This window comes from Chanos chanos, chromosome 8 (assembly GCF_902362185.1).
Source record: "Chanos chanos chromosome 8, fChaCha1.1, whole genome shotgun sequence".
In the NCBI taxonomy this organism is placed as follows: domain Eukaryota; kingdom Metazoa; phylum Chordata; class Actinopteri; order Gonorynchiformes; family Chanidae; genus Chanos; species Chanos chanos.
This window is the reverse complement of record NC_044502.1, coordinates 43,283,543-43,306,534: the sequence shown is the minus strand read 5'-3', so window position 1 is coordinate 43,306,534 and position 22,992 is coordinate 43,283,543. Positions and strand designations below refer to the sequence as shown.

Here is a 22,992-nt window from a genome sequence, read left to right as displayed (position 1 = left end):
TATTATCCTTACGGAAAATGTGTCTAAAACCACTCATGTCTTTTTTTTTTTTTTTTTAGAATTAGCCTGCAACCAGTGCACTTCAGGTCTGTTCTCATTAGAACTAGGTCACGGTGTGGAATAGTAATGAAATAAACCAAGGGATAAGAGGAGTTCCTAATAAGAAAAGAGACAGTGTGGTTCCAGACTTTAAGTGAACTAAAACAAATGCTTTTTATCCATAAGGATGGGAACCGTTACAACTGTTGAAGAGGCTTCTTCCCTCTCTTCTCTCTCTCTGTCTCTTCTTTTCTTTTTCTTTTTTTTTTTTAATCAACACACGTATTTAGCTTGTGACATTTAGAGCAGGAGAGAATGGAGGGTTGTAAACAGTACAGAACCTCTCAGTAGGGATTCCACTGCCAGCGTTACCAAGGAGAGAACCTGATTAAATGCCAGCCTGGCAGGACACTCGCTGTTGAGAGGAGTTAAGATTTGAACTGCAGAATGTTCTAGAATCACGTCGGGCAGTATATGGACCTTTGTGTAAATTCTTGCTGTTACTGAAAACGCTCGGCTCTGTCTAGCTGTGTCCCGGCTAATGAAGGCCAAGGAGTCCGACTGAATTAAAGAATTCTGACACTTGAAATTGAATCATTTTGGACATAAAAATCCTTTTATTTGCAGTTGTTGTCTCTTAAGGCATGCATTAAGAGAGTAGCTTCTCTGGTACGGGCCGCTCTTGCCTGCTGATTCACAACGCTCATACGAGACAAGCACATATCAGAGGAAGAATATTAGACCTGCTAACAGAGTCCTTCAGCTCCAGCTGAGTCTCACAGATATCTCTCACCCCTTTCCCCCTCACGAATGCCATTGCCATGATTCAGTGCCTTTATAATCCAGTTGGTGCGATGAACTCATCCAGGACGAGGTTAAACTGTGGGAGGTTTGGTTCTCTAAATTCTGTCAGAGGGGTTCTTCTAAAGCTCTATCAGTTACTACAATTACTACCCTACTCTGATAAAAAAGGGAAAAAAAAGACTGTAATTATCCTTTGCAACACGAAGAGCGAGCTAGCGCCTCTTTCTTTGCTAATACGTCAAATGAAGACAATTAGCACCGGACAGAAGAAAGAGATATTCTCTGAAGAGACGACGTTATGGCCCCTCGCATGAATTTCGCTCGACAATTCATTGAACTTGGTCTCCTGCACTCCCTCTGAGAGCCAATTACTGAACACAAATAATGACCCTCTCCGTTAGGAATGCCTAGAACTTGTTATTTCAGGAAATATCAGCTAGTATATACAAGCAATGGTCTCAGTATCGTTTTAAACTTCTCTGCGGTTTGGGGAGGGTGAGATAGAGGTGGGACCCATAGTGGCATTTTAACATAATTAGAACATAATGTTTTTTGATGGAGCTTTATAGAGGTCATTACAGAATATGAATTTAAACTGTACCACTGTCTTTTTATTTCACATAAGCATCAGAAATTCACTCACCGATTAAAAGCAGTTTAATCACTTGCAGGTGAGATACTTGAGAACGTTCAGATTTGGAGCCAGTTCATTTAACACTATTCCTTTGAAGTAGTCGGCTGTCAGAGACTGTGTATTCTGATACTAAGGTTGATTGGATGTTTGTGTGTCTGTGTGTGTGTGTTTTCTCTGTCTTAGTGGTGTCGCCGTGGGCAGTGTGTGAAGCAGGGAGACGAGGGTCCCATGCCGGTCCACGGCCACTGGTCAGCCTGGTCGGGATGGTCCAGCTGTTCCCGTAGCTGTGAGACTGGTGTGACCTACAGAGAGAGACACTGTAACAACCCCAGGTAGGCATTCCACCCTGTTTCTGTGAAAGTCTGGGAAAACTGCAACACACAGTAGAGCCAAATGTTGGTATCTGTTGGTTATGACTGCTTCCGTGCTCATGCATGCTCTGGTTTGTATACTTTATAACAGTTTACTCACATTTAGACGTTCTCAAAATTCTGAGAATGTTCCCTGATTCTTTGTGCTTATTCGCATAGTTATTGTGCACTTATGCTTACTGTACATTTATGCTTCCATAAACACACATACACACACACACACACACACACACACACTCGGTTGGTTCTTTCCCTCACTTATCATTTCGCTTTACTCCGATAGTGAGTGTAAGACAGGATGGTGTGAGAGGCAGATTGAAGTTTACACAGAAGATGTAGCTGGTCACACCATATATCTGACTCTGATATGCCTGAGGATATTCACCTGCACCAACCACTCTGCAACTCACTGCTTATCATGCCTGAAAGTCCTGAGATCTTAATACTGATACCAGCATAACAGGAGTCCATAACTCACGCACACACACAGATACAAGCACACATACCAGCACGCACGCTCTCATGAAATTTCTTGAAATGTGAAGTTCTTACATATGTTTTCTTTAGGTTTCCACTCTACAGCAAGAATTAACATTTTCAACTCACAAGAAGTGTGCTTTTAGAGGAACAAAAAAAAAATATATATATATATAAAATCATTTTTGATACAGCAGCAGAACAAAGCCTTCCTAATTTCTTTGATTCAACTTTCTGTCCCTCAGGCCGATGTACGGAGGGAGGTTCTGTGAAGGCTCGTCGCGGTCGTACAAAATGTGTAACACGGAGGACTGTCCTGCGAACAGCGTGGACTTCAGAGCCGTTCAGTGCGCTGAATTCAACAGCAAGCCCTTCCGAGGCTGGTACTACAAGTGGACGCCCTACACTCGGGTGGACGGTGGGTCTTCAGTTTCTCCTGACAACTCAAATAGTTATTATATGTGTCAGGTCCACGGAGATAACTATGACCAACTGTTTGTTGCAATACATTCGGCTTCGTGAACCGTTTTAAAGAACAAACAACAGCAAAAAAGGCTGTATTGTTTTCATTTTCTGATCATTGAATTGAATTACAGAACATGTCAGCGCTAAGAGCAAAGAACAGAGGCTGTTGCAACACAGCGCAAAGACGGGAAGCAATAACCGACTGGCACATAGTACCGTTTCGTTGCCCGTGCTTTACCATTTTATTAAAATTACAAAGGAAAAAAAAAATGAGTCATTGTATCGAAAGCACGACTCCGGGTCCCCGGGGACGACTTAAAGACAGAACTGTGTCGTCATGTTTGCTCCTCCTCCACAGACCAGGACATGTGTAAGCTCTACTGTTTGGCCGAAGGCTACGATTTCTTCTTCGCTCTGTCCAGCAAAGTGAGAGATGGGACGCAGTGCAGCCAGGACAGTTCCAATGTGTGCATTGACGGACTGTGTGAGGTATCTCCCCATCTATTCTCACATAATGAAAAGCAGTGATGCTATGTGTGATGAAAAAGAGCCTGTTAACAGATGCGGAGCATGTTTGAAATGAAATGCCACTTTGCCGATACGGGGTAAAAAAGATCCAACCGCTCTGCTTACCATGTTAGCGTATGCCTCAGAACTCCAACTGTTCAAGTTTAATGAATTGCAGCTTAGTGTTTCATCAGTTTTTAAGCAAACAGAACTTTTTTTTTTTTAACAGTGTTAATGCAGGCTTTGTGATCTGTAAGACAGTAAAATAGATTGTTTTGTACAAGAAATGTTTCCTTTTGTGCAAGGATTTTTTATTTATTTTTTTTTATGTCTTTAAAGTTTTTACGATCAGAGAGCTTTCCACACTGAAGAACTTTTTGATGGGACAAAGCATTAGCATTTCTTTCACTGTTATGATAATATTAATGATCATAATAATAAAAATAGCAAGAAGAGTCAGTCCAGTTGAACTCCCACTGTCAAAAATGTAATCATCTTAAAAAGTCAAGCCCTTTAGGAAACAAGTGCAGTTCAGAGGCAAAGTTTGCCTCACAGCATTTTTGGAGGCTAATCAATTTCATGCCTTTTTGTATGTTTGCCCAAAGAGAGCCAACTTCGATTCTGTGTAATCAAATTTCATTGTTAATTCAATATAGCAGCTGAAAATTGTTTAACTTGACAACATGTCATGCCCTGTTTTTGGATTACAAGAAGAAAAAATGCGACTAGATATATAATGGTGGAAAACACATCAATCTCTGTATTGATCAAACAGTTTACACAAGCTGCAACACAAAATTATGTCAAACCATACTGAATCATGTCCATCATTGCCAAAGATTTAGACATCTCTCGAGACTCTGTATTGTGGTTTGTGCTAAAATGTGAGGAATCAAGACCTCATCCCATTTTGGTGTTTGTGCTAGGTCATATTTAAACAAGATGGATTTGTAACGTAATTGCCTGTTACACTGTTACGTAACACACCGCTTACTTTCCCAGCAAGTCCCTCTGAGGTCTGTGTACAGTAAGAAAGAGACCCGGTGCTGTTGTAAACGCTTGGGGAGGCACAACCTTTTCCCACAACCCTTTTATAGACACTTTGCTTGTTCTAACTTCTGCTTTAGCGTGCTGTGTTTCCTTGTTTATGCGCGCTTTGTGTAAATGGTAGTAAGTCATGGGTAAATGTCTTGTGCCTTACAGAGGGTTGGCTGCGACCGAATTTTGGGCTCTACAGCTGTGCGAGATATGTGTGGAGTCTGCAAAGGGAACAATTCAACCTGCAAAATCTACAAAGGCCAATACACAAAACAGCACTACACCAATCGTAAGAACCCTCCCTAACTATTCTGAGAGGTGTTTATGAGTAAAATAATCCACGTGCTTTTACATAACAATCCCACAGGCAATAATCATGCAAATCTATGCAGCAGTGTCTTGCTTTACTCAACTCCCAGTTTATAATTTAACTGTATGGCTGTTGCATAACAACAATATAATAACACGTACCATAGTTACGGTGCACACATGTATTTTTAAGCAATACAACTGTGTGCAAGTATTATTATATTTGGGAAAACAAAGCAAGATTAGTGCTGAAACTGTGTTAAATTCATCAACTTTCCACATGACTCAAACAGAGTATTATGGAATGGTCACCATTCCGGCTGGGGCACGCAGTATCCAAGTTCTGGAACTGAACACTTCCAGCTCATACTTGGCCATCAGAAATAGCCAGAGAAAATACTATTTGAATGGCCGCTGGACTGTGGACTGGCCTGGAAGACATTCCATCGCTGGAGCTGTGTTTGACTACAAGAGGCCTTACAATCGACCTGAGAGTCTTACCTCAACTGGACCAACCAATGAGACGCTAGTGATTGAGGTAAAATTTCAGGTTTTTCTCGTAAGAAGGCAAACAACAGCAACTAATTAAAATGTTTAAAATAGTAACCTAATTAAAATCAACGTATGAACCAAATCAGTCAACCCATTCTTTAAAAACAAATCTCTTTTATTGATTTTTATCATAAAACTTACTTTAAAGCTTAATTTAGCTTGCACTTTCAAGGAGGTTGCAACAACTTGTGATCAGATTGGGTAACACATATCCAGTTGTGGTCCATGATTGAAATTATGCTGTAAAATAAACAGTTTTCAAAACTAATAGTTAAAAAAAGTCTTGAAATGTTTAAATCCAAGTTTAAAAAACTGGAATAACTATCATCTCTGAATGTTTGTATTGGAAGATATACTGTTATGGTGCTGTTATGAATTTCTCATGTTTATTTGTTAAAATCCTGGCTTATTCAGCTTGAAGTGGTAGTATCAAGATGTTGAGAACATTAATCATACAAATACTGTGAAAAATGTTCATTCCTGTGAAAAACTTCATCCACATTTTATGACCACATCCAATGAACTCAGAGTCCCATTTGTTTAGCAAGATCAATATCGCAATGCCCAGTTTTGAAACCTCTCTTCTTCTTTTTTTTTTTTTTTTTTTTCTTTTGAAAGAAATCCATACAAAACATTATGCAGATCCACTGGTCCATTTGGCTGTCCAAAGAAGAAATTGAATTATAGTTAACCAATGCCAAATCTGAAACCAAGTTTATACAGTTTTTATGAGCTAAAATGATTTTTTTGGGTTTTTTTTTTGGTTTTTTTTTGGTCTTTGTTTGGAATCTAGAGACATACCCTTCCATCACCCTGTCATGTCACTGCAATGTTTCTCCTCATACATCTCTCTGTGTGCCAGCACCACACCATTCACACCAGTGTTCATTTATACCGTTTTCAGCGTCCAAAGCATCTTCCCATTCACTAACACTCAATGACATGTAGTAGCAGTTTGATCACGCTCATTTAGTATATTGTCATGCGCCAGCTGTCCGGGAGTTATGGTGGAACTCATTTGCGGGGAGTTACCGATTGACTGAAGTCTCTGTGCCACTCAGCACTTTATTGAGCAAATAAATGAATTGATTGCTTTATAATTCCTCTCATTTGATCCTCAAGGCTTTGATTAGTGTTCCCTGAAACATTTATGCTTAAAACCAGACAGAGGGGCACTCTGGGAATAGGACTGGAAACTACTGGTTGACGAACAACACTGGAGTTTGTAGCGGAGGTTGTTGTTTCCTCGTTCCAGATTCTTCTCCAGGGCTGGAACCCGGGAGTACGGTGGGAATACACGCTTGCCAAAACGGACACGGACAAGATGAACCAACCCAAGCACAACTACACCTGGGCCATCATTCGCTCTCCCTGCTCCGCCTCCTGTGCTGGAGGTAAGGCCCTCTTCTCCTTAACTTCTTCACCTTTCACTCCAATGTCTCTCAAGTCATATTCAAACATGAATGTGATTATACTGATTGACTATGCCCGAGCTGTCAAACCAACTGATTGACTGAATCATTGATAAATTATTTCACCTAGTAAGGTGAAAATCTTTCAGACAAATGTATTAGTTATTCTTATTGGCTCATTCATTATATATATGTTGTTTCGTATAATCTGTCACATTGGGGTTATTCACATATACATATATATATATATATATATTCCAAAGGTTATGATTATGCATAAGAGTAACACTGTTTCATTACCAGATAGTTAACATCCCACTTCACTTGTGAGAATTTAAAACTGTCCAAATTTAAGAACTGTTAGTGAATCCTGTTCAGCTCCAGTGGGATAAACATCATTTCACATTTTGACAGGTGTTGTAACACCTCGTCAAGACTTTATGAAAACATTATGACAAAAATGATACAACTGTTTAGGTTAGAATACTGGTTAGTTAAGGTAGAAGTATTAAAAAAAAAAAAAACAATAAAATAAAATAAGAAAAACCCAAAACAAAACAAAAAATAAACAATAGCGCATTGTATCCCCAAAAGCAAACAGACCCATATGTTTCTGGCTTTGAAGACATTTTTTAACGCTCTGTGTGGTTGAGGTCTTTGTGAACATCAAGGCCACATGGTTTTGTTTATCTTTCTTTTTTTTCTTTTTTTTTAATAGATGAGCCAACAGAATTAAAAAAAAAGAAGCTTTTAAAGATTGGCTTCCTTTAAAGAGACTTCTTTTGTTTCAGCGTTGCCAATATTTGTATGACTGCGGTTCCTTACAATGGGAACAAACATATTTCCTTTAAAAGCTAATGGACGTTATGTATCACTTAGTAACAAATAGGCTAAGCATCAGGTTTACTTGTGTTCATCTCACGGGGGACATAAACAGAGTTCTCTTAAGCACTTCCCTCTTCTTAAGTCTTAATTAAAAGATTTTTTTTTTTCTGGGAACTTTTTTTTTTCTTTGAATTAGTTGTGGCTTCCCCCTTCTCTCTCAGATGTAACTCTATCGGGAAGCTCCCTCAGGCTTGGTCAAGCCCCGCTGATCTGTTGTAATGAACAGTCTGCCTCAGGTTAGGAGCTGAACCCTAGTTTGTTCCCATCATTTGTGTGGACATAGGGGCAGATAGCTACCTCCCTCTCTCTCTCATCAGACCTACAATTAGAAACCCTGTAATGGTCAGGAGTTAGCCTGAGGGAGGGGGTTCGGAGGGAAAGACTCTAGGTGAAAAGTACTTGGATTTTGAGTACTCTTTAACCCAAAGGTCACTCACCCTCAGGTACAACTTTGTAGAAATGCTGACTGGCACCTCCACCTTTTTTCAGTATGTAAGTCAAGCTTGATTTATGGGGCTTCCACTCATTACCATTATTAAAGCGTCGTTCTTGAAAGGGCCAGTTTATTTTTTAAAAATCAAGACAGTATTTGAAGTTTGTAGGAACTACGTCATAAATCGCAAAGGAGCTAAAAGGGCTTGTCTTTTTTTTTGGCTTGTGTTGCAGGTCAGATGAGTACAAAGTCAGCTTGTTACAAAGATATGAGGGTCCAGGTGAACTCTTCTTACTGTAACCCAAGAACTAGACCTTCTACAGGCCTGGTTGCCTGTAACACCCAACCCTGTCCACCAAGGTAAGGTCCATCTTCAGCCCAGTGAAACTTTATCATCATTGGTTTTCTTCACTGAAATGTTGATTCGGCTTGCCAGTGTACACTGTTACAAATCTGACTGGATTCAGCTGTGAAGCCATCATCTATGTGGAGATGTGGAGTTTATTACAGAATTATAAATGTTTTACCAGTGGTTGACTATTTAGGAAGTGACTTGATTAAATTTCATACCCGCTTTCACCTCGGCTAGTTAACTGCAGATGTGATTTTATTCAATCCAAAAGAAAAAAAAAAACCCTCAGAGCTGGCTTAAACCTTGAGAACTGCAGGTTCCGTGATAAAATGGTAGCTTAAGTCCTCATAGTTTGGAGTCACTGTGTGTGTGTGTATGTGTGTGTGTGTGTGTATGTGTGTGTTTTCTTATGGTCTCACTAGTGTTAGTCCAATTTAACAATGAACCCGGTTGAGGTCTATGAGTTTTGACTTGTACAGCTGCTATTTGCCCATCGAATCATGATATTGTAGAACTCCATTGCCTCAGCAGCTGCAGAGGGAGATGCATTTTGGTCCGTGGTGCCAAGCTCAGTTAGAGGCGACGGGGAACAGTGATCCATGGGTTTGTTTCTCTGTTACGTCTCGGAAGCTGGAAAACAGTATAATTCAGCGTAATGCTCAAACTGCATGAAAAAAAGTAGACGACACAAAAGAAAAAAAAGAAAAAAAGAACTGCTACCCAGCGTCTGCCAAAATGGCCGTTAGCTCGCCGAGACGGTTAAGTAGCTCTCTGTCGGTTGGTCCTTCCAACTCTCCCCTGAGGCTACTTCACTGCCTGTGGTTTCGTGGTGATTCACAAACCCACAATCCTGTTCCTCCCATTACGGCTGTGAGAAAGACAGCTATTGACTTATCACGGTTTCTTTAAGCTCCAACACTTAGCTACTAGCTACTAACCCAGTTTGAAACCACCGTTAAACAGAATAAAGGGAGAGCCGGTTGTCTCCTAAATGACATTTCATGTTTTGCTTGGCTCTTGATTTCACATCTGCTGTTCCCTTGTCTGCCTCCCTCTATTGTCTGAGAGGCGCTGCTGATCTTACAGGCCTGCAAAATGGTTACACCTGTGATGTCATTTCGCTTGGATAAATGTCAGAGATTGGAGAGCGGCTGTTTTACTGGTGGGATGGGACAGTGTTGTGTTGCATCTCCACACTTCACAGAGTCTGTGTCGAACAACCACGTTTTAGCCACTACACGTGCTTCCTGTAGTTTGTCTTTTTCGGTTTTTTCCCAGTCCGCCTGCAGAGTCAAGCACTAACGTCTGTCAGTGAGCCGTGGGTCCTTTGAAAAGTAGAAAAAATAGATTCACTGGAAAAACACATCTCGTAAATACTTAAATGTCAAATGACTACGTATCTTTGCCCACTGCCATCTCTCAAGCTACGATCCATTAATTTAATGTCTGAAAAACGTTCGTGCTGTGAAAAACATGACAAGGGAAGTCGTTTCAGATACCCCGTGTCCAGAAATCTTATATTTGAAATCTTCTCTGTGGATTTCAGTTGGCAGCACATGCCGGGTGTGTTCGGGACTCACCCACTGAGTGAACGGATCTGCCCTGTCTTTCACGCAGTATGATTCCAGGGTATTTCCCAGCCTTAGTCAGAGACTGGCATCCTCCTCGAATTCAGCTGGTCTAGGGCAATGACAGAAGTGACCTCGGGGGACTTGGAATGGGCAGGCAGATCTAAGAGGTTGGGCAGCCAATCAGTGTCTTGCATGGGGAAGTCTGCGGGAATGGCAGTGTTGCTGACAGCGTGGACAAGATAGAACATGCCCAAGTGGAAGACAGTCTCTCAAGTTGTAAACTCTCAAACATGAGAAACTTAGGAAGGAGCTGTCAGGAGATGTCTTACATTAATGACAGTCCTGTTCACAGATCTTTAAACATTAATGTTGATGGTTCACTATCCATTTTTTTTTGTATGTAAATTGTCTCCAGATGACCGCTATTCTGATGCTGGCTTGGTTAATGCTGTGGACTTTTTGTGTCGTCAGTTTTTCAGAAATCATCCTAAATCATTTTGATATATTACCTAGATTGTTCCAATCATTCCTTGCTCTATATAAAAATTATGCACATTCTATTGCATTATTTGCAGTTCAAAATCAACTGTCTAGCAATGTCTCTGACATTTTCTTTTTGGGTCATTTTACAAGTGAAATCTCCCCAACCACACTTGCAGTCGGTTTGTAAGTCTCGTCGAAGTTTGGAGCCTGAGTCGTAAAGGCAACCTTAGCTTCATCTCGACGGTTCTGCTGTCCAAATTTAGATCCACAGTGACAGTTATGTTGTAACCTTTGCATTTATTCCAAACACAAGAGAGCAAATGATTCCTCTCTGCCTGGATGACTTATGTATTGATATATGAAGAAGGATATTGAATCAGACTGTAGCCAGTGACCTCACTCTCAGTAGTATACGGGGAGACGAGCGAATAGCAGGCAAGCCTGGTCGCCGTGGAGAGCGGTGCGTGGCTTAGAGGGTTGGATGCTGAGAGATTCGAAAGCTTTGAAAGATGACCGTAGATCTTAAGGGAGCTGTTTGTGGGAGCGTGTCTGAGAGGGAGTCAGGGTCAACTGGCTCTATTTAGACACATCAGGGACTCAGGAGAGAAGGGGACTGCGCGGGTCAAAAGACTGGGGCTGAAAGCAAACTTCACCTATGACCTCTGTCACTCCACCAGGGAAGTCAAAGAGATGAGCTTGTCCACCTAAATCATTTTCTGGTTTCTCTCTCATATGGAGCCGTGTGCAGGCATGTGCGCGCACACACGCGCGCACACACGCGCACACACACACACACTCTCGCTCTCTCTTTCTCTCTCTCACACACACAGACACACACACACGCACATACAAACACACACTCTCTCCCGCTCTCTCTCTCTCTCTCTCTCTCTCTCTCTCTCACACACACGCGCGCGTACACACACACACTTTCTCTCTCTCACACACACACACACACACGCGCGCACACACACACATACACACTCCCAAAACACACTCATAAAAATGAATTAAAAATGAATTACTGCCTTCAGCTACCCCCCACATCCAAACAGACACACACACACACACATACTCTCTCTCTCTCTCTCTGTCACGCACGCACACACACATACATGCACACACACACACACACACGCACACACACAATTCCAAAATACTTTCATGACCCACCCTACCCCACCAAACACACACACACACACACACACACACACACACACACACGCAGAGTTTCCCAACATCTGTGAAAGAGATCTGACTAGTCATTTGTTCTAATACAAACTGATGTCTCTCAGAGGGTGCAGTGTAAGGCTCCTCTCATCCAAACCTCGTCGCTACTCAACCCGTCACTGTCATCAAAAGTGTCAAACAAAACATCGACATATGTTTGTGCATTTAAGGGCAGGCTCCCCTGATCCCCTGTGTCAAAATGAATTGTTTTTATGTGTGGGTGGGTGTGGGTTTGTGGGTGCGTGCGAGGGTGTGTGTGTGTGTGTGTGTGTGTGTGTGAGAGTGTGTGAACAAAAAATAAAGCACTGCACATTAACTTTCAGTAATATGTCTCTGTACTCTGTGTTTGAGCACTAATAAGTGACATAGAGTTGAGACAAAAAAAAAAAAAAAAGCGAATAATTTTTGCAAGTTTTATGTGGTTAACCTGTCAACAGAAGGGGATGACATTAAAAACAACGTTTCTCAAAGACAGAAGAGTAGAAAGTCATTTTTCCTTCTTGCAAGACTCAAATCTTCTACCCTGTGTTTGATTCTGTCTCTGTTTTGGAATGCTGAGTGCAGGAAAACTCCAGGTTACCAGGGGAAGAATCTCTTCTGATCGGCGCAACGTGTAATGTGATTACTGTGTTTTCAGCACATGAAACGGTGCCCTGTATGAGGTCAGAGTTCCCTCTTCTCCTTCGGCAATGAACTGAGCTGGCATGAGAGATTGCCAAGAAACCTGATTCAGTTCACCAGAGAAAGAATGACAGGAACTCCAGAGGCCGCCTGCGTGTTGATTTCCCTCCCCGGTTTAATCCCGGTGGGAATTACCGTTTCTCACCAAATTGAAACTCATAGCTGAATGATTGTCCCTGTCTGAAAAAAATGTGGAATATTAGTGGAGTGTGTGTGTGTGTGTGTGTGTGTGTGTGTGTGTCTGCTGAGGGGGGGGGCAACCATGGCAATTTAAACAAATACACACCACTCATGTACCAAAGACTTTGAACCTGATGTGGTACCTGGATAACCTAAATAACAGCGCTGTCAGAATGGTCTACTAATGGTGTGTCTATCGTTTATGTTCTTGGAGAGATATGACATATGATGACGTTGTAGTTAAATGATGTCACAGAATCAAAATGAGTGAGGCTGACTGCACTGTATTCAGCAGCCTGAAAATCCCACATATTTTTTATGTCTTTTCTTCTTCTTCTTCTTCTTCTTTTTCTTCTTTTTTAATCTAGTGAAATTCAATGATGATTGAGGCAGGTCTGTGTCAAATAGGTATCTGAAGTATTTGGATTGCTGGGCCTTGTCCCAGTTCTCTTCAGTACTCCCTTTCACTGAGGTCTTGCTCTCTTAATTAACGTCAGTGGCAGTTTTAATGAAGTCTCTGTCAGGAATTCACCTTATGTCTGTTTGGTATTGCTTTAACACATTCAGTCCTGTCAGAATTTTAATAACTTAGTAGAAAACGAGACAAGGTAAAGGAACCAAATGGGTACTGGTACAAGGCCCAGTCATTCATATACTACAAATGCTTATTTTACCCAGTTCTGGACTTTGTTCCAATATGCTTTGGACTGTTTGCTGTGCTTCGGGTTCTTTTGATGGCGGTGGTTGTTGTTGTTTTTGTTTATTAGACAAAAATGACGTTCAAAACAATGCAAGTCCCATAAGCCAGAGTCTTTACTGTTTGCTTGCTTTGTGTGACGGATCTCATAACCATAATCACTTGACCATAAACATTTAAGGATGTTCCCTGGGTGTGCAGTTAAAAAGATCCAAATAGCTTTTATGGGAAATGTGATGTCCTCATAAATAATATGTTTCAAGTAGGGCTCTTGTGCTGAGCATGCCAGTACTTGTTTAACATCTAATTCAAGCTGTGCTCCTTAACCCAGCTTTAACTGCTACCACGATCAACAAATCATCCAAACTGGCCCCAGAGCAGCCGTTTAGGGCTGAAAGAATCAGACAAAAATACTGCAACTTTGCAAAAACATACTGGGACAAAGTCTTTTAGCAATGAAAACCCCTCATTTGAATTAGCATTGGGATGGGTGTGTGTGTGTGTGTAACACAAATGTATATTATATCAGACCCTTTACAGAATCTTTGTCATTTTTAACTACGGGATGATTTGAGAAGGAAAAGTTTTGGTTTAAAAGTACAAAGAAAGTAAGATAGAGAGAAAAAGAGAAGCTGTAGGGGTAGTAGTAGAGGTGGAAGAAGAAGAAGAGGAAGAAGAAGAAGAAGAAGAAGAAGAAGAAGAAGAAGAAGAAGAAGACAATGTCCTCATAATTCCGGAAGCTTCTCTGACAGAGTTAGACAGACATGGTGTCATTAAACAGCTGAAGCATGAGCAGGTCTGGACTTTGTCTCTACCAGTTAGGAAAGAGCAGTTTATCCTCAGTGATGTCCAAAAACACAACCAATTTAGAAGTGATATTAAGAAACCAATTCACTTGAAATTTGAACAAAAACAGTACAAACAAAGCATGCTTAAATGACTTTGAAAAGAATGTTTTTTCTTCGCACACCGTAGACCTTAGATCTAATTTATTCTTGTGTGGAGGTCCCATAAATCCTGATACAGACCCTAAAATCTACAGTGAACCAATATGAACTTGGTTAAACAGCTACAATTCTACGAACCATGTTTTATGATTCCATAAACTGCTTATATTTTTTTTTTCTTTTTGTTTTGTTTTAATGCACAGACAAAAATCCAATCTTGTTTATCCTGTGCATCTGCTGAGAGAGCCAGCGTCATTCCAGAGGCCTGAAACAATAGCTGTGATTCATCCTAAATTTTCAGCTGTTATACTATGGGCCAAAATGTTTACTCTTGTCTTTCCTAAAGCGTGGTTTACCGTCTGTGTTTTCAGTTGCATGTATAACAGCACCACGTCTAAAAGCCCCCCGCTGCCTGTAGCCAGAGAGCCAGTGATGAATAATGCTTATGAAATGCTGTTGGCTGGAACAGACTCTGCAGATTTGAGTGGTATAGATGCATCTAAATGCCAGAAGAGAAATCTCTCCATGCCCCCGACCCCTCCCCCTTCCCTTCCACCCCTGCAGCCCCCCCACCCCCCCCACCCCCCCTTCATTTCTGACCCTTCAGTCTTAGTTAAGGGTGTCCGGGAAGAATCCCAATTGGGAGCCTTCCGTGAAAGCCTTCATTAACTGGTTGCCTTAAACAATGCCACCGGTATTAGGGATTCTGATGTCACGTCTCTGTGGTTTGACCTCACCAGGTTTAGCAGAACCTTAGGTTATGATGCCGCCAAAACCTGGGTTCCATCAAGAATGCAGAAGAGGGAGGGTTTGCTTGGATTGCACTGGAGGCCTAATGGACTGTTGTGTGTTTACAATACCTCTCACACAGAGCTAATGGCAGCTGTAAAGACATCTCAAGCTGTTTTAAGTGACTGGTTCCTGTTTTATTTGCTTCATTCCTGATCAGCTCTTTAAGGGGCTTCTCCTTCCAGGCTTTGGATTTTTTTTTTTCCAAAAGTGTGATTTGGGTGATTCGATCTTCACTATGTTGGATCTGGTGTCTGGTGTCATGATCGTTAGGAGTTTTCAATGAAGCATCATTGGACCAGTCTCTAGAGCCAAATGCTGCCTTAGAATACATGAAAGTCTTTATCATGAAAGTATTCTCTCTGGGATTAAGAATCTTCAAGAACTTAACAGTGATGTTAACAGTGATGTCATGTTAAAAAATAGGGAGGAGGGGGCATGTAACAGGTTTGGTAAACAATTGTTGCAACTTCATTAAAATCAGACAAAATTCAATTTGGATAGATTTCACTTCCTCTACAACATTTCTGGAACTTTGCAAAGAACTGAAATTTGTTCGCTGGATAATTCTTCGAGCATAAACAGGAGAGCCTTCGCCATCAATAGAGAGTTTCAGAGAGTTTCCGAAAGAGTGACCAGCAGGTCCCAGAGGTTAACATAGCAGCTTTTTTAGTGCAGAGGTCCTGCAGATCGTAACAGAAACACACACCTCTCTGGCCAACAGCCACAACCGCCGCCGGTCAGTTATTTTCAGAGACCTCGTATGATTTCATTTTGCTGTGTCGGCAAAACCAGTGGCATCGAGTAACCATTACATCATGGAAATAGGTACAAACAGAAACACACACACACACACACCCGCACCCAAAACGAACACACGCTTAGGGACTGACTTCACCGTCGTGCATGGTAAATGCGTGAAGCACAGTGTCTGTCAAAACCCTCTCCGCTGTCATGAGCTTCCAGACAGCATGTGATGCATGGGGAAGACCTCAGGTCCAGTATCTGATGTTTGATCTTTCTCCAGACCCTAAAAACTTAAGCAAGTCAGTGGAGACCAAGGCTTCATCTTACTCAATCAAGTTCATTTCTGTCTCGTACTTAGTCCAACTGAGGGTTTACTGATCCCCATACATAACGAACACACCCTGTCAGAGCTCTCTCAAGATTTAATTTAATTTCTTGCTTGTTTTGGACTCAAATCATGAAGGCAGTTGTTTTTGAAATAAATAAAATGTAAATGAATAATATTATAAATTGCATGAAGCTGAGGTTGATGCCAGAATTGCGCTTTTATGAAAATAATTGAATAATGGAAATATAAACTTGATAGACTGCATTTGGAACGTTTTGTTTGGCCTTAATTTTGCAATATTTATGGAACAAATAAATAACTTCCATGATTTGGTAGTGGGTTTTCGTTCCAAGCAAATGCCAACTGAGATATATGTGTGTTGATTCAAATCACACCCAGTTAGACAAAACTTTTGGAGAGGGCAAAAGTATTTTAAACTACCGAAACTTGACTGAGGAAACCTTGCATGATTTGCCATGAGTTTCTAGCACTAACAAACAAATAATAACGCAAACAAACATCTCTTCCTCTAGCTGAAACAATCTTTTAAAAGACATCATATAAGGTCCATTAAAAGTATCAGCAAGGGCTTGAGTGATGTGTAGATGAGCCAATGCCAGACAGGTCCTTTAGAAGGGGATAGGCTGTCTGATCCCTCAGTTTAAATATCAAATAGATCATAGAGAGGACAGACAGAGGAAGTTGAAACCATATGGAAATTCTCCAGACCTGTTTTTTTTTTCTTTCCTTTTTTCCTTTTCTGTTCTTGACCCTAAGCAGAGCCAGAACACTACACTGGATATATTCGTCAACCACGATGTAGCATTCCAACCAAGTGATGCACTCAATAACTACAAATAAAACGGAGGCTGTGTATGTGTGCTGACAGCCAAAGCTCAGGTCGTACAGGGTAGAGAGAGAGAGAGAGAGAGAGAGAGAGACAGAGAGAGAGAGAAGAGGGTATCAGAGGCGGGGGTTGGTGAGAGAAGTTAAGGTTATAGTTGGAGGGCCTGATATTTTGGCTCCCTGGCTGTGCCATCAGCCAGCCGTCCAGTCAGCCAGCAAGTGGTCCACAAATACTTCCATAGACTGACACCCATCAGAGGTTTAAGGCAGCAGGTAACGCTCAGGGCAGACCACATGCCAGGGATCTGTCATCAGGACAGAGGTCTGCCTGTCTGAGGACATGTGACACGCGACACAATGAATGTCAGATCATCTGTGTGTTTTCAGGGGAGTCGTTTAAATTTGCACAAATAGGTTATGTAAACAACCCGTCCTAATATTTCTTAACTGGTGCTCGGTTTTGCACCACATCAGCACGGACTGCTGAAAGACGTAGCTTGGAAAACCCATGGGTTTACGGTTGTGGCGTAAGAAAAAGAAGAGCGTGCCACATTTCTGAGTCAGCTTTATCTCAGCGACACGACGACGATGGAGGAGAACGGCTGGAGTGTTGTGTGATGTGATGCGTTGGTGTTGTTGTGTCGGTAGTTTTGTGTGATGTATGTATTGCTGTTGTGTGTTGGTGATGAAACAGCTGGAGCGTTGGAGACTGGGGTGCCTGCAGTCGCAGCTGCGGAGCGGGCGAGCAGATCCGGCAGGTGCGGTGTACCCAGAGGATCGGGCCCAGTCAGGTAAACCCGGTGCAAGAAACACAGTGTATGCAGCCAGCTCCACTGCACAGGCAGGCCTGCAACACACGCTCCTGTCCCCCTGAGTGGACCACTGGACCCTGGTCTCAGGTGAGTAATCCACCACAATCCACAGTCCCTCACAACCAGAGGGCTGTACTATGAAGTGAGGTAACTGGTTTATCCAGGTAACTTCTGGGTAACTCAGGGTAAGTAGCAAACATCCTAATAGAAGAGCATAGTCCATAGGGCTCTTCTATCAGGGGGTTTACTACTTATTCTTAGTTAAATTAACCAGAAGTTACCTGGATAAGCCAGTTAACTTGCTTCGTAGTACAGCCCTCAGGCTTTACTGAGGTTTGATAGGAAATCTAGCTCACTCCAAAAAACTTCACAAACTAATTAGCTTTGATTAAGCCAAGACCGGTTCCCAAACTCAAAGTTAAGTTGGGCTTTTATTCAGTCAAAGAAGTAAGTTGAGTTTTTATTCAGTCACATAACATTAGTAGTCAGGCTTTATGTAGTGAAGAATATTAGCAAACATTTTGGATAGTCCTTTTTATTCACAAACAAACAAACAAACAAAAAAAATCCTTTCTTAACCCTCTCTCAGTTTAAGCTATAATACTGCAGAGGTTTTTTTTGTTTTGTTTTTTTTTTTTTTTTAAGTCATATTTTACAATAGCACTTTAAATGACATGCAACTGCCGGACTAACTGGAGATACAGACAAGAAAAACTGCTGACTGGGAGTTTGTGGCCTCTTAACAATTATTTGCATGTCTGTGGGGTTATTTCGTCACCGCTGAACCTCTCCACACCACAAAGAGAGCCTGGTTCATTTCCCATGACTCACCTCTTGTTATTTGTAACTCTGTAGACCCACACAAAGGATTCTATTACCCTGAAGCTGTAAAGCCACCTTTGTAAGTCGACTCCATGGCTGTTGGCAGGTTTTTCTACATCAGCTTTTAAACAGAGCGCTGATTAGATGTGTTATATTCACTGCACACATATAAGGTACCAAAGAGAAGTGTGAACAAGGTGTCTGCTTGTTCGTCCAATTCCCTCCCCTCCTTCCACATTCTACAAGCCCTGTAAAATGAACACGCTCGGTCGCTGACAGATGAACGAGAGAGCCCCGGCGTATGAAGTCATGCTCGCGTTGATGTATGTCGTTCGCAGTGCTCCCGAAAGTGCGGTAAAGGGCTCAGGAAGAGGAGGGTGACGTGTATGACCGCCAACCCTGGAGCTCATGCTCACGCCCTACCTGACGCCCTGTGCCTGGCCCAGCCCAAACCCAGCAGTCAGGAGACCTGCATGCTCAAACGCTGCCCCAAACAGCGCAAGGTCCAGTGGTTCATCTCCACATGGCAGGAGGTAAAAAGCCTTCACTCCTTTCATTGTAAGGGCCGTGTTCGGTCAAACTCTCTTAGGACTGCCCGTGATGTGCTGAGGACGTGTCTTTTCAATAACCGGTTAAGACATAATTTTGTTCATCTTCAACATTATTGATAAATTCAGTAATATTTTGCACAAGCGTTTTTTTGTTGTTGTTGTTTTTTTGTTAGATGTATGGGGATCTTAATAAATTAGGGTAGTAAATTCTTGCCGTCACTCTCTTTTCTGGCCCGTCATACCAATTTATGGTATAACAATATTTTCCTCTTTCTCTCCTTCTTCTTCTCTCTCTCTCTCTCTCTCTCTCTCCCTCCCTCTCCCCCATCAGTGTTCAGTAACATGTGGTAAAGGTCTTCAGACACGTTTCATTAAATGTGCTGAGAAGGATGTGGTAGGGAAATACAGAGAGCTGGCACCCAAAAAGTGTCACCATGTGCCCAAACCATCTGTGGAGCTGCAGAGAGCGTGCGTCTTGGCAGACTGTCCCAGTGCCATACACCAGAAAGCAGACTGGTATACCTCCCCCTGGTCTCAGGTAAGCCTCTCTCTGTCCCTACACTTCCAACTGTGCCACTCACAATCATATTATTTCAGTTATAGAGGTTTCGTTTTTGAGTTTTTTTTGTTTTGTTTTTTTTTTTTAAGAAAGAAGATTCTACAAATGCTATGAACTATGTATAAACGCTTTCAGCTTACTTTTTCAGTTGTGCCTGGACGTTGTTGCGCTTTGCTTTAAAGCCCAGTATGTTGTTTTGTCTTAAAAGTCGGTTAAATTTACGAAGATACGGACTGTTTTCATGAACAAAACCATCTTAAAGTTGAAGTGTTCCAGCGGAAGAGAGGGAACCAGTAAAAACATGGTTTCATATGGCAACGCTCCACCAATTTGAGCTGTCTTCCTGTATGCTCTTCCTATTGCCATAGTCTTGTGTGTGTGTGTGTGTGTTGTGTTTGTAGTGTACAGTGTCTTGTGGAGGAGGGGTACAGGCACGCTCTGTTCAATGCCTTCTCAACGGCAGACCCTCTTCAGGGTGTCTCCTCCATCTGAGACCTGCCATGTCCCAGGCCTGTAACACCCACTTCTGCGCACAGCCTGAGAAAAAAGGTGCTGGAGGTCTGTCATTACGTGCTATCCTGTGATAACATGCTTTTAAAGAACCCGAGACCTAGACGTATCCAAAAGCAGCTTTTTTTTTTTTTTTTTCTTTTTAGCTTCAGTCCTGAGGATCCAGAAGGTTACGTGCTGTTGTTCTAGGCCACAGCAAGAACATATCTGGTTTAGCTAATTAAGGCACTGTTTATTACTCAAGAGGCTGATTCTGGTGTCTTGGTGTGGGCTAAGAGAAACAGCAGGCAGGCTTGTGGGTCTCCAGGACTCCAGGATTGTGAAATTCAAAGATGCAGAATGAAAGTCCTCTTTAAAACACAGAATGTTGGTAGCATGGAAAATAGCTATGTTTGATGAAATCTAAGCATTTTGGACATTTTTTCCAGTATGAAGACCTCATTTTACAATTTAATTTTAACTACTAATTTTGAGAACATTCAGGCAAACTTACAAGGTCTGCCCATTCATACATGTCACCTTTTTTAATCTCCACAGACGATGTCTGCAAAGACTATTTCAACTGGTGTTACCTTGTGCCACAGCATGGAGTTTGTAACCACAAGTTCTACGGGAAACAATGTTGCAAGTCCTGCTCTCATACGAATCTATAAGGCCTCTGCACTCTGTGTGTGTGTGTGTGTGTGTGTGTGTGTGTGGGTGCCTAGAGCTTAGAAGGACAAGCCAATAGATGTCGGGGATGTGCATAGCAACAGGTTAGCTTTAAAAGGCTCCTTAAAACTGAACATGCACGTGCACTGACCACAGAGACATTTTTTTGTGAGACTGGAAGCAAGACAGATGCCTTCAGGAACATTTAATGAAGCAAGGTATCTTCATACAATGAGGACAGGTTGCCTTGCAAGGCATTATCTATTGTCAGACAGCCTAACGCCACTCTGAAAATGGATTTCTGTGAAGGTATTTCCCTCAGAACTTCAAAATGGACACGACTGGATGGAATGGCTTCTCCGCTGTTCCCATTGGATCTGCCAAACCCCTCAACACAAATGGATTTGGTGCAAAGCTTGGTTCTGTGAACATTTGAATGTGCACAAGGCTGAACTGAGGGTCCTCTGCAGGATCACTGTTATGAAAATACTGTTGTCTAAAGATGGCGAGACAAGTATTTTAAGAAGAAGCGTCTTGGGAAATGTTACCCCTATTTGTGTTGCCTTACGGCATCCACTGCTCTTTTCTCTGGAAAAAAAAAAAAAGACTGAATGAACGTTGAAGAAACAGCAAGCCATGTTCAACAGGGATTTTATGCATGCACAGAACCTCCATGTGTATTTCTAATGGTGCTACATAATGGGGTTTTTTTTGTGTCAAACAAATGACAAAAGCCTCTTAAAGTGGTCTAAATTAACAAACGACTTTTAACTGCTTTATACGACCACCATATTGGTTCTTTTATTTATTAACATTGCTCTACAGTGTCATTCTATGATTATATGTCATTACAAATATGAATTTTGAATTCTAATTTACCTGGTTTCCCTGGCTAGTATACTCCCTCATTTTGTGTTCAGGAATGCCTTTGATTGAGGTAATGTGTTGTATTCTAATGTTTTGGTTTTTTATGTTCTGCATACCATTGTTGTTCAACATTCATTTATGTTCTGTAATGTGTATCTGTGTTTTCTTTGTTTTGAAAAAAAAGAAAGAAAAGAAAACAGCTGCAAGTAGGAAAATGGCCTGGGACAGCTGGGATTTCATTATCTGTACAGGCTACATACACCATAACTCAGACTGGTTCAGTTTTTTAAATTGGTGCTCCACATTAAAAAAAAGGAAAAAAAAAAACTGTGTTGAAATGCAACCACCACAATGTATGAACAGTTTCTTCAGTTGACATGTATGTGCTTGTACTGAACAAAAAAAAAAAAAAGAACATGTATTGCTCTTTTGACAAGGGTGTGCTTCCATGTTAAGGACTGTGAAGTCTGCTGTACAGAGCTAAGTAACTTCATCATTTATACAGTATGTAGCAAAACAGCAATAAATGAATGTAATCATTTCTGTCACTCATAACAACAGACTGTCACTTTGAGCGGTTGAGAAGGGAGTCAACGCCCATCCATATTAACATGGACAGATTAAGAGGGTTTTCAGTGTTGCCATTAGAAGCAGTGGCTATGTCATTTCTACATTTTGCTGATGCCTTCAGCGACAGAGACAAATACACAATCCCTGTTAACTATCCTACTTTGATTGCTGACTCAGACTTTTCCTTGTTCTTCATAGTCTATTGTTTCCAGATGGAGACTACTGACTATTGGAAACAGTTCAGTGTAGATACATATGACTTGTATGGTTTTCATTGGGCTTTTTTAAAATGCTGTGCTTTATGAAAATTTTGGAATACAAACTGCTCCAAATTTTCCCCATAACCTATTTTAATATCTGTTATAAATGTTATTGATTTCATGCAGTAATCTGGTAGCAGATACGTGAAGTCATGGCCTTACTCCTAGAGTCTGAAAGTCTATCTATCTATCTATCTATCTATCTATCTAGTGACCTTTAACATTGTATTTCAATACATAGATAGACAGACAGAACGATAGATAGATAGATAGATAGATAGATAGATAGATAGATAGATAGATAGATAGATAGGTAATTTTGACTCCCTCATTCACAAAATAACAGATTAAAGTCTTCAATTCTCTAATGTTGTCTTCCTCTGAGAAGACCTTCCAGCTTACTTAACAATATACATTTTCAGTCACGGTGCTTGGGTTACAGACATTGGTGTAGGTTAGACCATCATAGCCGGGACTGACCAAGACTGACAAGTTTTATTAGTTCGGCTTTTTTTTTTTTTTGACCATGGCTGGTTATTACTAATACAACCAGAACTAACCATTGCTACATCTGACCTCCCAAATCTCCTGGAACCACACCCCGTATACCACA

At 41.4% G+C, this 22,992-nt stretch overlaps 1 protein-coding gene across 1 annotated transcript in view; it reads left to right on the top strand.

The window, feature by feature from the left end:
* adamts16 (ADAM metallopeptidase with thrombospondin type 1 motif, 16) overlaps positions 1–20,684 on the top strand; it is a 55,653-nt gene extending 34,969 nt beyond the window's left edge. Inside the window, exons 12-23 of the mRNA XM_030783233.1 lie at positions 1,661–1,809; positions 2,571–2,743; positions 3,149–3,279; positions 4,501–4,624; positions 4,938–5,182; positions 6,452–6,590; positions 8,160–8,286; positions 17,472–17,676; positions 18,750–18,944; positions 19,294–19,500; positions 19,923–20,070; positions 20,569–20,684. Of these exons, the coding sequence (XP_030639093.1) occupies positions 1,661–1,809; positions 2,571–2,743; positions 3,149–3,279; positions 4,501–4,624; positions 4,938–5,182; positions 6,452–6,590; positions 8,160–8,286; positions 17,472–17,676; positions 18,750–18,944; positions 19,294–19,500; positions 19,923–20,070; positions 20,569–20,684 (1,959 nt within the window). The remainder of the gene's footprint in view (positions 1–1,660; positions 1,810–2,570; positions 2,744–3,148; positions 3,280–4,500; positions 4,625–4,937; positions 5,183–6,451; positions 6,591–8,159; positions 8,287–17,471; positions 17,677–18,749; positions 18,945–19,293; positions 19,501–19,922; positions 20,071–20,568) is intronic.
* The last annotated feature ends 2,308 nt before the right edge of the window (positions 20,685–22,992 follow it).